Source organism: Microtus ochrogaster, chromosome 5 (assembly GCF_000317375.1).
Source record: "Microtus ochrogaster isolate Prairie Vole_2 chromosome 5, MicOch1.0, whole genome shotgun sequence".
Classification (NCBI taxonomy): domain Eukaryota; kingdom Metazoa; phylum Chordata; class Mammalia; order Rodentia; family Cricetidae; genus Microtus; species Microtus ochrogaster.
In genome coordinates this window covers 38,407,484-38,422,810 of record NC_022012.1, presented here as the reverse complement: position 1 = coordinate 38,422,810, position 15,327 = coordinate 38,407,484, and the positions used below count along the sequence as shown (strand labels likewise).

General features: G+C 54.7%; 2 protein-coding genes across 6 annotated transcripts in view; one reads left to right on the top strand and one right to left on the bottom strand.

Moving 5' to 3' along the window:
- The window catches only part of Cxcr5 (C-X-C motif chemokine receptor 5), a 12,307-nt gene extending 5,809 nt beyond the window's left edge, over positions 1-6,498 (top strand). Inside the window, exon 2 of the mRNA XM_005347512.1 lies at positions 5,431-6,498. Coding sequence (XP_005347569.1) covers positions 5,431-6,498 — 1,068 coding nt within the window. The remainder of the gene's footprint in view (positions 1-5,430) is intronic.
- A 3,120-nt stretch (positions 6,499-9,618) lies between these two features.
- Positions 9,619-15,327, bottom strand: part of Bcl9l (B cell CLL/lymphoma 9 like) — a 26,842-nt gene continuing 21,133 nt past the window's right edge. For all 5 annotated transcript variants that reach the window (XM_026778908.1, XM_013346257.2, XM_005347193.3 and 2 more), the window contains 5 exons: positions 14,818-15,028; positions 14,550-14,634; positions 12,180-14,469; positions 11,572-11,853; positions 9,619-11,333 (listed from right to left, as the gene is read on the bottom strand). In XM_026778908.1, the coding sequence (XP_026634709.1) occupies positions 10,240-11,333; positions 11,572-11,853; positions 12,180-14,469; positions 14,550-14,634; positions 14,818-15,028 (3,962 nt within the window). In that variant the 3' untranslated portion in view covers positions 9,619-10,239. The remainder of the gene's footprint in view (positions 11,334-11,571; positions 11,854-12,179; positions 14,470-14,549; positions 14,635-14,817; positions 15,029-15,327) is intronic.

The following is a 15,327-nucleotide window of genomic DNA, read 5'->3' as shown; positions in this document are numbered from 1 at the left end:
CACACACACACACACACACACACACAATCACAAATACACAATCTCTCACACACACCCATATCCAGTCGGATGCCTTCTTCTAGCCCCTGAGAACACGTATCCATACACGGCAGATGCACACATGTACATGACGCACACACAATCATCTGTTACACACACAACAAAACAGCAAGTGGAAAGGCAGTGAGGGGCAGTGAATGGAGATGCAGTTCAGTGGTAAAACACTCATCTAGCTTGAGAAATGCCCTAGGTTCGTCCCTGGAACTGCAAATTAAAAAACATACAACTCAGCTTGTGCGTGTGGACGGAGCTCAAGGAGCAGGCCTTGGAGTGCCAGAGCTGGGCCTGAGAGGAGTCCTGGGCAGGAAGTCTGCTGCTCCTCAGGGGTAGGAACTGGGGTAGCCTGGGCGTTCACCAGCTGCAGGGCAGGCTAGAGAAGTGGAGCCTGCTGGGGTGGTGGATGGCAGGGCTTGACTGACTACCAGAGCATTAGTGAGCAGCAGAAGTGGTCCAGCCTCTTTCCTGAGGCAGGAATTTTCCCCTTGCGCTTGAACTCAAAGACATCCCATTGCTGAACAGTCGTGCTTACTGAGCTGTCCCTCCTTTGGCTGAACTGTTCATTTCTCCTGGTCTACACCTGAGGCTTACATCAGAGTCCAGCCCTGCCTGTCCTCCCAACCCAGGGCCCTTCCCTATCCTTGAAGACAGGTCAAGGACTTCAGGCTTCTCTTTGTGTGTCCCACCTTCCTAGCACCAGGAAATGCTTTTCCAGGCCAGGGTTTTCTAAACAGAAGTAACCAACCTGGGGAAGGCTTCTCTCCCCTCATCTAGAGGACAAAGACAGCCTTCTGCCGGCCTTTTCACTGGTGACCCGTCTGTCAGCCAACAAACTTCCAAGTCTTTTTTCCCATGATCCATTGCCCAAGACAAGTGTGTGTGTGTGTGTGTGTGTGTGTGTGTGTGTGTGTGTGTGTGTGTGTGTGTGTCTGGTCTACAAGAGCTAGTTCCAGGACAGGCTCCAAAACTACAGAGAAATCCTGTCTCAAAAAAAAAAAAATGTTCCCAGTCATGCCCCATCCAAAGCAGGGTTGGGTGCTAGGAAAATCCAGCGTGGAGCCTTGAGGAATGTCCCCCTATCTGCTCTCAGAGAAATCCTGTCAGTAAACCCTAGCACAGCGGTTCTCAACCTTCCTAATGCTACCACCCTTTAATACAATCCCTCATGTTGTGGTGACCCCAACCATAAAATTATTTTCATTGCTACCTCATCACTGGAATTTCGCTACTGTTAAGAGTTGTAATGTAAATACCTGATATGCAGGATATCTAATATGTGACCCCTATGTAAAGGCTGTTCCATTTCCCAAGGGGTCTCGACCCACAGGTTGAGAGCGGCTGCCCTAGCAGAACTGCCTGCTAGAGGGCTCAAGGCAGCAAAGCAGCGTCTTGGCTTAGAGAAAATACGGGTAGAAAGAGGACCATTTGTGGATCCCATCATGGGTGAAGCACTTGGCATCTCTTGACCTCTTCTGCCTACCCCATCCCTAACACCAGGACCAGCTAGGCATCCTCCTGCCCCGGAGTTCTCAGTGCGTTCCTGTCAACTCACACCTGCCTTCGTCCCACGCAGCACGTTTTCTGATGGGGCGTGTATCCCCATAGCTTGTAAACTGTCTGTGCTCTGTTGGGTGCTCGCCTGTGGAGTCTGGCACTGTGGTCCCTCTGGGCACATTTGTGTAGTGTGTGTGCTGCTATCACAGTGGGGTACACATGAGGCTTCCTGCCACTTCTATAGCAAAGGATGAGTGAGCCACTCATCCCACCGCTGACCCTGTGCTCTCTCTCCCTGAGCGGGAACCAGGCAGCTCCCTTGGACAGTATGTGTCCCACTGTGATGTGAATATCTCATTCTCCGTCTTTCCACCAGGCCAGAGGCAACCTAACCTTATGGTTTCTCTCCATGGTCTAGAGGAGAGGAGCGCCCGCGCACGCGTGGTAGGAAGTGGCTTTAACACTCTTGAGCTCCAAATCATCTGTTTGACGCCTCCCTTTGATAGGTACCAAACCAGCTTCCTCCCATGTTCTCCTCCTCTGAAGACTCTGCCAAAACAATACCTCTTGGCAGGGAGGAAGAGGTAGGCACTCACCCCCTAAACCTGCCCCCATGGAAATGTCCCACTGATTGAACTTCGAATGAACAATGAGTTGATCAGCCTAGAGGCTTTGTAAGGTGAAAACTTGAACAGTCATCATAAAGGGCCGCTTGGCCAGACCAGCTGGACTCACACGCTTCCCTGGACAGGGGAGTGGCCAGCTTCAGCAGCTGTCAGGGTGAGTGGCATCCAGATGCCTCCCTGTCCCAGGCCTTCATCACATCTCCACCATCTGTCTGCACAAGGACCGCTCACCCCACAGTGTCCCCTCCACCTCCTATAGCAGAGTCAGAGTCAAAAGGCTGTTTTCGACTATTCTGTCCCACTGTTCTATTGGAAACAACTCTCTCTAGGGACAGGGAACCTAAGTTAGACCCCAGAGGCAGGATTTACAGAAAGGGATGTGAGTTCCCCCTGAGCCCTAGGCAGCCAGGGATTCCTAGCAGAAGGGGCTAGGAAGGATGGAGGATGATGGGGTTGGTTGACTTGGACCCCGAAGGAAGGCCAGGGGCTTAGAGAGGCAGACTTGAACAAGAAAGAACTTGGCGAAGGTGTCAGGAAGCTGTCTGGGTTGTTGCAGGCAGGCAGCTGGTAGAATGCATCCCTTAGGCATAGGGTACCTGATACAGTTTGACACATCAAAGGAGTAGACATTTTGGAAACTTTTATTTTTATTTTTGCAGGGCTAAGGCTCAAAATCAGGGCTCTGTATATGCTAGGTAAACATCCTACCTCTGAGAGACACCATCAGCCCTTTTTAGAGGAATGTAAGGCTTCTCTCTGGGGCATCCAGATCCCATTTCACAGGACCACTATTTCCTAGTGAGTGTAGGGCCGTTTTCCTCATACACAGGCTCTGGTTTTGTCCATGGGAGGCAAGTGCTCTATTCCAGAAATGGACAGCCTTGTTTGTTTGTTTGTTATAGGGACCCAAGCAGCACAGGCTAGCCTGGAATTCATGTATATGAAAGCACCCTTGATCTCCTGATCTTCTCTCCTGTCTCCCCAATGCATATGTCACCATGCCTAACCGAGCTCTGTAGTTTGTTTGTTTGTTTAAATCATGGAGTCAAAAGTGAAGCTCTCTAGTTTAAAGGCAAGAAGAGGAGCTGGGAACCCTAGCCCCAGGTACTTCTGTGACCTTTGTGCTGTATGGATGCCCTGTCATTGGTTCTGAAATTGAGCCATGTGTGTTCAAAGTCTTTCCCTAAGAGAACAGACACACCGTAAACTTAATTTTCTCCCAAGTACATGCTACATTCTGCTGTGTGAAGCTTGACTTGACCCATCTTTCTGCTGACAGACATTATCACAAAAATGGTTTTTTATAAATGACTTTATTATTGAATATGAAATTAGGAAAACAAGACAAAAAGACTACTTTGGGGGGGGGATTAAGACAGGGTTTCTCCGTGTAACAGCCCTAATTGTCCTTTAATCCCAGCATTTGGGAGGCAAAGGAGGGCAAATCTCAGTGAATTTGAGGTCAGCCTGGTCTACAAGAGCTAGTTCCAAGACAGGTTCCAAAGCTACAGAAAAATCCTGTCTTGAAACACAAAAACAAACAAACAAACCAACAAGAAAAGGACCTGGAGGGTTGCAGAGATGGCTGTGTGGTTAAGAGCACTGGCTGCTCTTGCAGAGGACTGGGGATCAGTTCCCAGCTCCCCCATGGTGATTCACACCATTTATAACTCGTGTCAGGGGAGCCAATGCCCTCTTCTGACCTCTAAGGGCACCAGGCACACACAGGCTACATATACATACACGTAGGCAAAATACCCATACACACAAAATAAAATTTTTATTTTTATTTATTTATTTATTTATTTGGAGACAGGGTTTTTCTGTAGCTTTGGAGCCTGTCCTGGAACTAGTTCTTGTAGACCAGGCCAGCCTCAAGCTCATAGAGATCTGCCTGCCTCTGCCTCCCTAGTGCTGAGATTAAAGGTATCCGTCACCACCGCCAGGTAATATTTTTTTTAAAAAAAAGGATTAATAGAGAGATCAGATGAAGGGTGGTGCTGAGGTAACGGCAGGAGAAGGAGACACTGAAGAGGGTGGTAGATAGCATCACCATTGTACCACGTGTCCCCATTCCTTCTTAAAGAACCACCTGCTCCAGAGACCAAAAGACCAAGATGAGGAATAGGTTTACCCATGGAAGTGAGTGTGTGACCTACAATTAGGGTGCCTGGGTGGCAAGAAAGCTCTGAGGTAACGGGTGAAGCCATCATCATTGCTTGCAGGAGACCCACTCTCCTGAGAGAGGGTCAGTATGAATTTCCCCAGCCTAGGGGACTGACCACCCACTATCTCTGGCCTCCCTGGGGCTCATCGTTTGTTCCATCACTATCTTTTGAACCCATTGTTGGGTGGGTGGAATTGGTTTTGCATCGGCCCCCTGGAGGAGGTCGAAGAGAGGAAGGCAGGAAGAACAGAGAGGGGAGGTGAGGAACAGCAGGTGCAGAGCAGCTGTCAGTGAAAGGAATGAAAACAGGCACTCTGTCTTCCTTTGTGGTTAGCAGGCAAACAACCTGAGAGCCCGGCTGATGGAGGGCGGCGACAGAGGGCGGGGAGGATGTGGAGGTAGCAAGTTCCAGAGACGTAACAGGCACGCCCCCTTCTTTTCCACTCAGAACAGGCTCCCTTCCTTCCCTCCGCCTGGTCTCCCTGTCTGTGACTCATTTTTTTGCCTCTGCTGGATTCCTGCGCCTAGGGAGTTTGCTCTCTGGTTGGGAAGTAATTGGAAACTCGCCTCTGCCCCGTGCCCAGCAGGTTTTGCAGGGACACTTAGGTAGTGTTGCTCAGTGGCAGAGGTAGTGGCTCTGGAGGCAGGTAAATGTGCCTTCAATCAAGCCTCCTCTTAAGCAAGAGGCATCTGTAAAATAGGAGTAAGATTACAAAAAAAAAGAGAAAGAGAACACTCAGCAGTCAGAGGCAGAAGAACCACCCAAATCTGAGGCCAACCTGGTCTACACAGTAAATTCCACATATATCCCTAGGGATATATAGGGAAATCCTGTCTAAGAATAATAATGGAAGGGAGGGAGGGAGGGAGAGAGGGAGGGAAGGAGGGAGGGAGGGAGGGAGGGAGGGAGGGAGGGAGGAAGGAAGGAAAAGATGGCGAGATCTGTTCAAGGATACACCAAGGGAAAATGGAATAATGCAGACAAGAAGCAGTTAGCCTAGGACAGGAAACATCCCAGAGAGTTTCCTCTCAGAGAGAAAAGATAAGGCTATCGTTTCTTATTTTTCTTTCTCTTTGTCTTTGCAGTACAAGGAATGGGCCATCTACAATAGCAGCACGGAGATCCCCTCACAGGAAAGTCAGTTCTGTTCCACAGTGGAGGGACCCCTCCTGACCTCCTTCAAGGCAATCTTCATGCCTGTGGCCTACAGCCTCATCTTCCTCCTGGGGATGATGGGAAACATCCTGGTGCTCGTGATCCTGGAGCGGCACCGGCACACTCGAAGCTCGACCGAGACCTTCCTGTTCCACCTGGCGGTAGCTGACCTCCTCCTGGTCTTTATCCTGCCTTTTGCAGTGGCTGAGGGCTCTGTGGGCTGGGTCCTAGGGACCATGCTCTGCAAAGTTGTGATCGCGCTGCACAAAATCAATTTCTACTGCAGCAGCCTGCTGCTGGCCTGCATAGCCGTAGACCGTTACCTGGCCATCGTCCACGCTGTCCATGCCTACCGCCGCCGCCGCCTCTTTTCCATCCACATCACCTGTGCCACCATTTGGCTGGCCGGCTTCCTGTTTGCCTTGCCAGAAGTCCTCTTTGCCAAGGTCGGCCAACCTCATAACAATGACTCCCTGCCACAGTGCACCTTCTCTCAAGAGAACGAAGCTGAAACCAAAGCCTGGTTCACCTCCCGTTTCCTCTACCACATTGGGGGCTTCCTGCTACCAATGCTGGTGATGGGCTGGTGTTACGTGGGGGTGATACACAGACTCTGTCAGGCCCAGCGGCGCCCTCAGCGGCAGAAAGCAGTCAGGGTGGCCATCCTAGTGACAAGTATTTTCTTTCTTTGCTGGTCACCTTACCATGTTGTCATTTTCCTAGACACACTGGAGAGACTGAAGGCTGTGGACAGCAGCTGTGAACTGAGTGGCTATCTCTCTGTGGCCATCACCGTGTGTGAATTCCTGGGCCTGGCCCACTGCTGTCTCAATCCCATGCTCTACACCTTTGCTGGTGTCAAGTTCCGCAGTGACTTGTCTCGGCTTCTGACGAAGTTGGGCTGTGCTGGCCCAGCCTCCCTTTGCCAAGTTTTCCCCAGCTGGCGCAAGAGCAGTCTCTCTGAGTCAGAGAATGCCACCTCTCTCACCACCTTCTAGATGCCAGAACTTCCACAACCCCCTTTCCATTTCTGTTTGCCTTGTTAGCCTGGAGTGAGGCTAGAAACCTGGTCAACAAAACCCAGGGTTCTAAGAGTTTGTTTGGGCCATGTCCCCAGAGGGGACAGCTAGAGAACTCTCTCTAGAATGTCCCTAAGCTCTTTTGCCAGCCCTCAGGCTAACCAAGAGCCCTGGGAGGCAAAAGCAGCCCAAAGGCAGAGCAAGGGCTCTCTGGACTGTCTGTATCACCTTGGCTAAGAGCACTCCACATACCTCTCATCCTAACCAGACAAATGTGAGACTCAGCTTTACTTCTCCCCGCCCATAGGGAAAACCAGTCTGCCAGCGGCGCCTACAGTCTCATCTCCCTCTGGTCATGGACCTCAGGATCTCCTCCCACAATGCACTCCATCATCTAAAAGGTGTGCATGCCACAGCTCCCCACCACTTCTGTTCCACCGAGGAATAGCCAGCTGGCAGCAGAGCATGCCCTTACCGTGCCTGTCTCCAAAACATAAGCTTTGTGCCAGCCCTTCAACCCTGCTGTTCTCTTGAGCAAACAGGAAGCTGAGACTGATCTACTTTAGGCAGCTGTCTCGCTCCAACCAAACCAGCATTGGGTCGGCCCCATGTTACTGGATCTTGGACTACAGACCAAGGACAGACTCCAGAAGGCCCCGGAGACTAGCCAGTGTCCTAAGAAGAGCAGAGGACAAGCCAGCAGGCAAGCAGTCCAGTGGAGAAATGGAAAGACACTTTGGCTCCAGGCTCCAAAGAGGAGCAAGTAAAACTGAAACCCAGCTGTCTTCTCTGCCCAGAGACCAAAACTTCCCGACTGGCAGGGAGATAAGATCCAGGGCCCTAGTGGTTTGGGGGCACTGATGGGGAAGGAGGCCAACCAACTTCTCTCTCCTGCTGTAATCCTCAGGACCCAGGGAAAGTGAAAGAGCAAAGGGGTTCTAGCCTCAGAAGAGGGGGCGTTTAGCTAAGAAAATGAAGACTGACCGGGCCTGGTGGCACATACCTTTAATTCCAGCACTCAGAAGGCAGAGGTAGGAGATCTCTGTGAGTTTGAGGTCTACAAAGCGAGTTCCAGGACAGTTAGGGCTGTTATACAGAGAAATCCTGTCTCAAAAAACAAAAATAAATAGAGAAATAAATGAATAAAATGGGGGAAAAAAGAAAATGGAAACAGATCCTTGTCTTCTAAGGCAGGAGAGGGAGGAGGGCAGGGGGAGGGCAGTGTGAGAAGCCAACCGGAGCAGGGAAGTCCCCGAGCCCCAGGAAGGAGGTGCAGTCCTTGAGGGTACTACTCAAATGGAACCAAAGGAAGCTGCTCCACACCTGCTTAGGGGAAGCCTAGCAGGCAATTCTGAGCTCCTCTTCCTCCAGGCCACTGATTTAGGAGGGAAGGGGGGTTGGGGGAAGCTGGGTTGCCGGGTACCACTCAAGCCAGTCAGACAAGCTCTCTGGGGAACCCCACTAGGGAAATCAGTTCTATAGTTGCAGAGACTGTACCCTCACTGCAAACTGGAGACATTTTGGGATTCCCTTTTCTGTTCCCAGAATCCGACAGCCAGTTCAGCAGCAGAGAAACCAGACACGGAAACAAAAAGGCAAGAGATTACATTTTTGAATTTTCTTTTTAATAAAAAGGCACCTATAAAACAGGTCAATACAGTACAGGCAGCACAGAGACCCCCCAGAGCAAGCCTAAAAAGTGTTTCAAAATAAAAACCAAGAAGATGTCTTCACATATTGTATTTATATATTTATATTTATATATATATTTATATAATGGTACAAAATGGCTGGGGTATGGCCATGGATGGAGAGGAGAAGGCTGGCCTGTGGAGATCACCTTGGGAAGCTAGTGGTAGAGGTGGGAGACCAGGACACCATAAGGGGACAATGGGCCCTTTGTGGCCTGTGCACTCTCCTCAGAGCAGGGCAATTAGACCATTTGGATAGGCTAGGAACATGGGTGGGGGGCACAAGGCCCAGATGGAAGCAGGGAGGGCAGAGTGTCTGGCAGGAAGGACAGGTTTCCAACCACCTCTCAACAGAGACCTTGGCTCTGGTCCCTGGGAGGGGCGAGGGAAGCCAGGGGCCTGCAGCCAGCTCTGGAGGGGAGCGGTGCCTGACCCGGCTGACAATGGACAGCACCAGACTGGGAGAAGTGGACACAAATTCCCTTTGTATTACAGCTGCCAAGGCAAAACCAGGCCCTGCAGGTCAGAAAGGCTGGGGACAGGGTCCCGGTAAAAGTCACCCTGTCTAGAATGGCCCTTGGCCCTGGAGGCAGGGCAGGAAGGCCTTGGCCAAGGAGCTGCCCCCCACCTTAAAGGCAGGAAAAAGGAAAGGAGGAAAGGAGAAGTATTTTACTCCTGGGGCCACGGGAGATAAAACACCCATTCCTGTATGGCTTCAGTCTGACCAGCGGTGGGTGAGGGGCTCTCCTGGGAAGTAACAGGGAGGCAGTGGCTGTGCCTAGGCAGGCAGAGACAGATCTGGTACATGGCCCTGAACCCTGGGCAGAAAGACCTTGCCAGAGTGGATAGGCAGCAGGATGTTCTCCCCAACACTGCCTTTCCTCACTCCATGCTAGGGGTGGAGGTTGGAGGGAGACTGACTGACTCAGCCAAACTCTGTCCCTTCCTTCTTTGGTGAGAAGCAAGTGGTGGTTTCTAGAAGTCTGTGCCCTGTGGGGTTACCTGGCCCGAGGCCACTTAAGTCATAGGCCGCAGTCACACGTGCTATAACCCCTCCATAGCTCCAGTCAAAGGGGCCACACCTGCCCAGGGGACAAAGGGCTTCAAGTTCTGGCTAAGATGTAGCAGCAGAGGCACCCGGGCAGGGGCCCTATGTCACTGGTGTGGGTAAACACACGCTCAAGTGCACCCCTGCTCTCCGGAATTCACTCAGCAGCAGACAGGCGGCCATAGCAGGAGGAGGGAGGAGGCCTCAGTCCTCCCAGGCTCACCGAACGGAAGCCTAGCCTAGATGGTCTGACCTCAGTTGATGGGTGGGGCATATGGAGGGTGCAGAGGACTCTAGGTCTCTGGGTCCAGGCGAATGGTGGGAGCGATCATTTGGAGGAGGGGAAAGGTTTTTTTTTGTGGGTTTTTTTTTTTAATTTTTTCTTTTTTGTGTGTGACTTCTATCAAAACACAGAAATACGGCACACGCACAAACCGGCACTAAAGCGCAGCTCTATTTACAGCTCCGCTGGCACCTGCCCACCTGGCCAGCTGCCTGCAGGGGGCGTGGGAGAGGAGGTCAGCCATGTCAGCAGGAGAGGAAATGAAGACAGGGGGCGGGGGAAAGCAGAGAAACTGGGAGGGGACAGTGGACCTGGAGCACCAATGAGGTGACAGTTCCAAAGGGACAGAAGATGGAAGACCCCCTCCTCTCCTTCCTCTCTCCCCAAGGGCCCCCAAAACATAGCTGAAAACGGGGAGAAGTAGAAAGACAGAGAGAAATAGAAGCCCCACAGGAACAGGAAGGGTGGGGGAGGGGCCGTCCTGGTCAAACCCAATTCCAACTCCCCACCCGACTCTTGCCTCTCCCGCAAGCTGCCAGCACATCAGGTTTCCACAAATGCCACTCCCCACACGAGCCCCCTCCCACCCCTCCACCCTACCCCTGGACCCAGGCCATCCATTCCAACACTGGAGGAAAAAAACTTCTTAAAGTCAACGTATTCTCAGTATCCCCAGCCCCAGCCCCTTGAGGGGCCTGCTAGAAGGGTAGATTGGCCATGCCGCCCGGCGCTGGGAGGTAGCCCATTTGGCTGTCCAGAGACACACTGCGCTGCCGCAGAGGGTGGGACACCATGAGGTTCTGCTGGGGTGGGGGGCCCATGAGGGAGCCCTGTGGGGATAACATGTGGGGAGGCTGGGTATAGACCTCGCCCCCCACACCCCGTTGCTTCATCAGCATAAAATTCTGCTGGGTCATGAGGCCTTGTGGTGGGGACATGACCCCTTGGTGCAGGCCATGGGGCACCATGCCTTGCTGTGGGGGCACACCTGTCCTGCCCAGCAAGGACATCTGTCCAGGGTGGCACATGGACATGCTGAGCCCCCGCTGAACCCCCTGTTGGCCCTGGAGGTTGGGGGGCCGAGAGGGGGTCTGCTCCGCCATCATGTTCTGCAGGTTCATGAGATGCAGGTTGGGGGGCTGGGCCTTGGGGGGCTGGTTCTCGCTCTTGGGGAAGTACTGGAGGGTGCTGCTCGGCTTCTCAGAGGGGATGATCCTGGACAAGTCGAACTCAGGAATGCCGGTAGGGGTGGGCCGGATCACCTCACTCAGTTCTGGGTCGTTCAGTACAGATGCCACTCCGGGGAGCACCCCAGGTGGGTACGCATCGCCCATGCGGCCAGCCATGCCTTTGCCCATCAGGTGCTGCTGGGGGGGTATGGGACCAGGTGGCTGGTTGGGCAGGTCCTCTGGGGGCAGGGGCATGCCTGAGGGATAGTGCTGCTGTAGGCCAGGCCCCCCGCCCCCACCCCCAGTGGGGGCCATGGCACCATGGGGCTGCTGTAGCCGAGGAGGAAAGGGCATCATCTGGGAGGAGCTGGGCACAGGGCCACAAGGGGTATTTAAGGAGTCTGGGCCTCCCGGGGCCATCATCATTGAGTTTTGAGAAGGGCCCCCTGTCCCCTGTGCATTGGGGTGCAGTGGAATGTTGGACCCCAGAGGGGTAGGGGAGGGCAACATAGTCGGTGGGGGCTCGTGGGACAGGGGCTGCTGGCCTGGCAAGTTCATGCCCATGGGGCTCTGGGCAGCAGCAGAGTTCAGGTGCATCTGGTTGGGCTGGTTGTTGCTGATGCCTGTGGGGAAAGAAGAGAACATTAGAGGCTGTGCCCACCCAACTCGGGAAGGTGCCTCCCCCACCCACAAATGTGTTCTAGTCCAAGTTTCTGGAAGGGATGATAGCGATTGGAACAGGGCCCCAGAGTTTACACCACCCCCGTGACTAGAGACTGTGGAAGCTTGCCAGCATGTCCACAGGGACAACTGCTAGACAAACCCACTGTAGCCTCTCCTGGAAGGTTTGCCTCCTCATACCTGGTCCAGAGCCCTGCGGTGGTGGGGGTGGGGGTAGCAGGGGTCGATCAGGCAGCAGCTCATCATCTGAGGTGGCGATGGTCTTGATGGCATTGTGGTATAGCGGGGTAGAGCTGGGCATGGCATACTTGGACATCTGAGACATCATCAGTGACAGAGGGTTCTGGGAAGGTGTGGGGTCTGGGGAGGATGTGAACGGTAGGCTGGGGTTCATGAGGCCGCTGGGAGGGTTGGCAGGAGGCGCTGAGGAGCTGTTCCGAGGGCCGCTTGGTGGGAGGGTACCTACAGAAGTGGAGAGACAGAGAGAGCAGGGGTCACTGGGGAAGGGAGGCTGAATTCGGCCACTCAGAGAGTCTAAGGAAAGGCCAATTCCTTCCAAATGTCTACCTCACTTCAGGGACACACATGCCCCACTGAACACAGACTCCCTGTGATCCCAGTGACTCACTGGGATCACTTTAAGTAATTCTTGTAGTGGGGAGATCCAAGTCCCAATTGGGACCCTTCAAGATGCCCAGATGTGCCTGGAGCTGTGTCGGCACAGCTGCCACTACAGCCCCTATCCACCCCCACAAAGGCTACAACCCAAGTCCACCCAAATGACTCACCCTGTTCCATGTTGCCCAGGGTAGAGGAAGAGTTTATGTTGAGAGGCGGCTGCTTATTTTGGGAGACCCCAGGGCTAGGCATGGCTGTCTTGGGAGAGGCGACCCAGCCTGGAGAAGGTACCGCCATGGAGGGAGACTTGAGTCTGCTGGGCGAGCCAGTAGGTGACCGCACACTGAGGGAAGAACTGAGGACCTGGGGTGACTTGAGAGGTCCTGGTGGGTTGGCAGAAGGCAAGGGCACCATCTGTGAGGGAGTCTGGGGTGACTTGAGGTTGGCAGAGGGTGAGGTGACCAAAGGTGAGTGCACCTGGCTAAGGGTGGGTGACTTCAGATGCCCCATACCCGGTGAACCCATCTGATTAATACTGATGGTGAGGTCTGAAGGCCGTCTGCCCAGCCCCCTATTGGGGGCTGAATGCACAGACCCAGGAGGAGGATTGGATGCAGGGGGCAGAGGCATATGGCTGAGCCGGGTGGTGCCCACGGAGCCCATGGGCATTGAACTCTGATCAGGGCTGAACATGTCTTGAGTGTTGCCCATGTCCTGGGGCATGGCTTGGTAGGGTCCCTGACCCCCAGAGAATCCCTGCTGGCCCTGGTTGGGGAACTGTGAGGGCATAAGCATCTTCTGTGGACCCCCCATCATGCCGCCGCTATTCTGAGCCCGAACACGAGCCATCTCCTCAGGACTGAGACCCTGAGGCCCCATCATGTCCCCGGGGCCTCGCATCTTCTGTGACATCAGCATCTGCTGCTGGGGCGTCATCTGTACATTCAGGTTCATGTTCATGTTCATATTCACGTTCATGTTCATGTTGAGGTTGCCTGGCCCCATAGGTGGGTCCACCTCCCTCAGCCCTGACTGTCCCATGGGAGGGCTCAGGAGGCCCCGGCCTCCACCAAACTCTATGCCCATGGGCGTGCCAGCCAGGCCATCCCCACCAGTCATCTGCCCCGGGAACATGGTGGGATCCATCTGTCGATGTGTCTGCATCATCCGCTCCATTTCCATGCTCTGCCCCATGCCACTCCCTGCCATGCCCAGGGGGCGCTGCATGCCCATTGTCCGCTTTTCTAGCAACTGGTGCCTCAACAGTTCCTCCCGGACACGCGGGGCCATGAATCGCTCTGCCTCACCCTGCCCACCTGGATAGGGCACGGCATTCTGGGCAAAATTGCTGGGTCCCCCAATAGGGGGCAAGTCTTCAGTCCAGCCCATACCTGGTCTTACAGGTCTCTGCATGGCATTCATGGGTACCTCCATGGGCATACTCTGTATACTCCCAAATCCAGGCACCCTTTGCATCTGGTTGCCCGGGAAACGGGGACCAGGGAAGGGAGGTCCGGCTCGGAGTTGCATGGGATCCTGGACATCCATAGGTCCTCGGAGTTGGGCGCCCATTCCAGGTGGCCACTGATCCCCAGGTTTGCTGTGGTAAGGAGGTGGGGGCCCCCTCCCCATCATGCCCCCCATGCCCACCATGTCCTGCAGAGGACGGCCCCCATGCAATCCAATCTGCTCCTCTTTCCGCCGCTTCTCCTCGTAGTACTCTTCCTGGAGTTTGCGCCAGGCCACCTGCTCAGGTGTCAGGCTGTCCTGGCCCAGCCTCTGCATCATCATGTTCATGTGCTGGCCCATGTCCCCACCCTGGGGGTGCCCGGGCACTTCATGCTCCAGTGGGGGGCCTCCTAGACTCTGTGTCTGTGAGATCATGGACTGCAAGGGCTCCTCGTACTTCTTCAGCCCACTGGGAGGGGCGGAGGGAGGCTGCTGAGCGGCAGAGGGAGCTTGTGCTGGTGGGCCCCCCTCGCTGGCTCCTCCAGGGGGCCCCTTGAGGAAGGGCTCAGTCTCCCCACTGCGGAGCAGCAGCCTCTCAATGTCTCGCAGCGTCTGGAGAGAGCGCTCACGGTGCTCCAGCTGCTCTTTGGACAGGCCCTCGGAGCCCACCAGGTTCCGCTGCCCATTTCCTGTGGGGGTGCCCTCCCCCAAGAGGGCTGAGCCAGGGGCACTGGCAGTGTCTCCTCCAGGAGGCAGGGGGTTGTTAGCAGTGGCTGCTGTTGGCGTGTTAGGGTGGGTGCCCCCAGTCCCACCACCTGTGCTAGCAGCTCCCACGGAGTTCGGGGCCAGGTCCTGACTGGTATCTTCAGGAGGTCCCTCTGGAGGCAGAGCAGGAGGGGCACTGCCCGGGGCTGGAGGTGGTGGTGGCAATGGAGGTGGCTGGGACTGTGGTGTACCTGCTGAAGGTGTATTCAGGGGCAGTGGCTCTGGGGTGGGTGGCACTTTCGGGGCCTGCAGGAGAACAGAGGTAAAGAATTAAGATGAGGGGACATCTTAACCTATCTTAGAGCCAGGCAGGGAATCACACTCACCTGATCCAGCTTGGCCCGGGGCACATTCTGCTGGTGGTAGGTGAGGATGGACTCTGCCCGGCCTTGTAGCACGGCCTCTGCGGCCCTGCATGGGGAAGCAATCACAAGTAGTTCAGAGATGGACAGAAGAGAACCTCCCCTCACTTGCCCACCTTGCCCCCTGCACGTGCTCAGACTGGGCACAGATGGGCCAAGCCCCCTACCCCCCACACTCACCCCCCCTCCCCACCTCCCCACCTTCCCACCCCCGTCTCTCCGGAAGCCTTACGTGTTGGCCAGGTGAGTAGTGAAGACATACACAAACTGTGACGGAGGCTTTCCTGGGACGCCCCCGCCCCCGCCCCCAGGGACGTCTGGTCGAAGCCCTGGCGGGGGGCCATGTGGGGGGCCTGGTGCACTGCTTTCACTGAGGGGCAGTTGGGCAGTTTGGCCAGGACCCAGCTGTGGGGCCGCCATGGCTGCATCTGCTACATTACAATCTGCAAGCAGAGAGAAAAAGGACAAGTGAGCGGCCCGGGTGTGGGAAGAAGAACCCGCGGGCATTCCTACCCCACAGTCCACACCCAAAGGGCCATGTGTCCCCACAATCTGCCTCAACGCTGACTTGCCCTACAGTCTTTGCCCAAGATGGCCAGAATGATGACCATGTAGAGAAGGAGAGGGAGAACACATGACACACATCAAAGCTCTACTTAGCTCTGCTCTGGAGCACTCCCACCGTGTGTGTGTGTGTGTGTGTGTGTGTGTGTGTGTGTGTGTGTGTGTGTGTGTGTGTGTG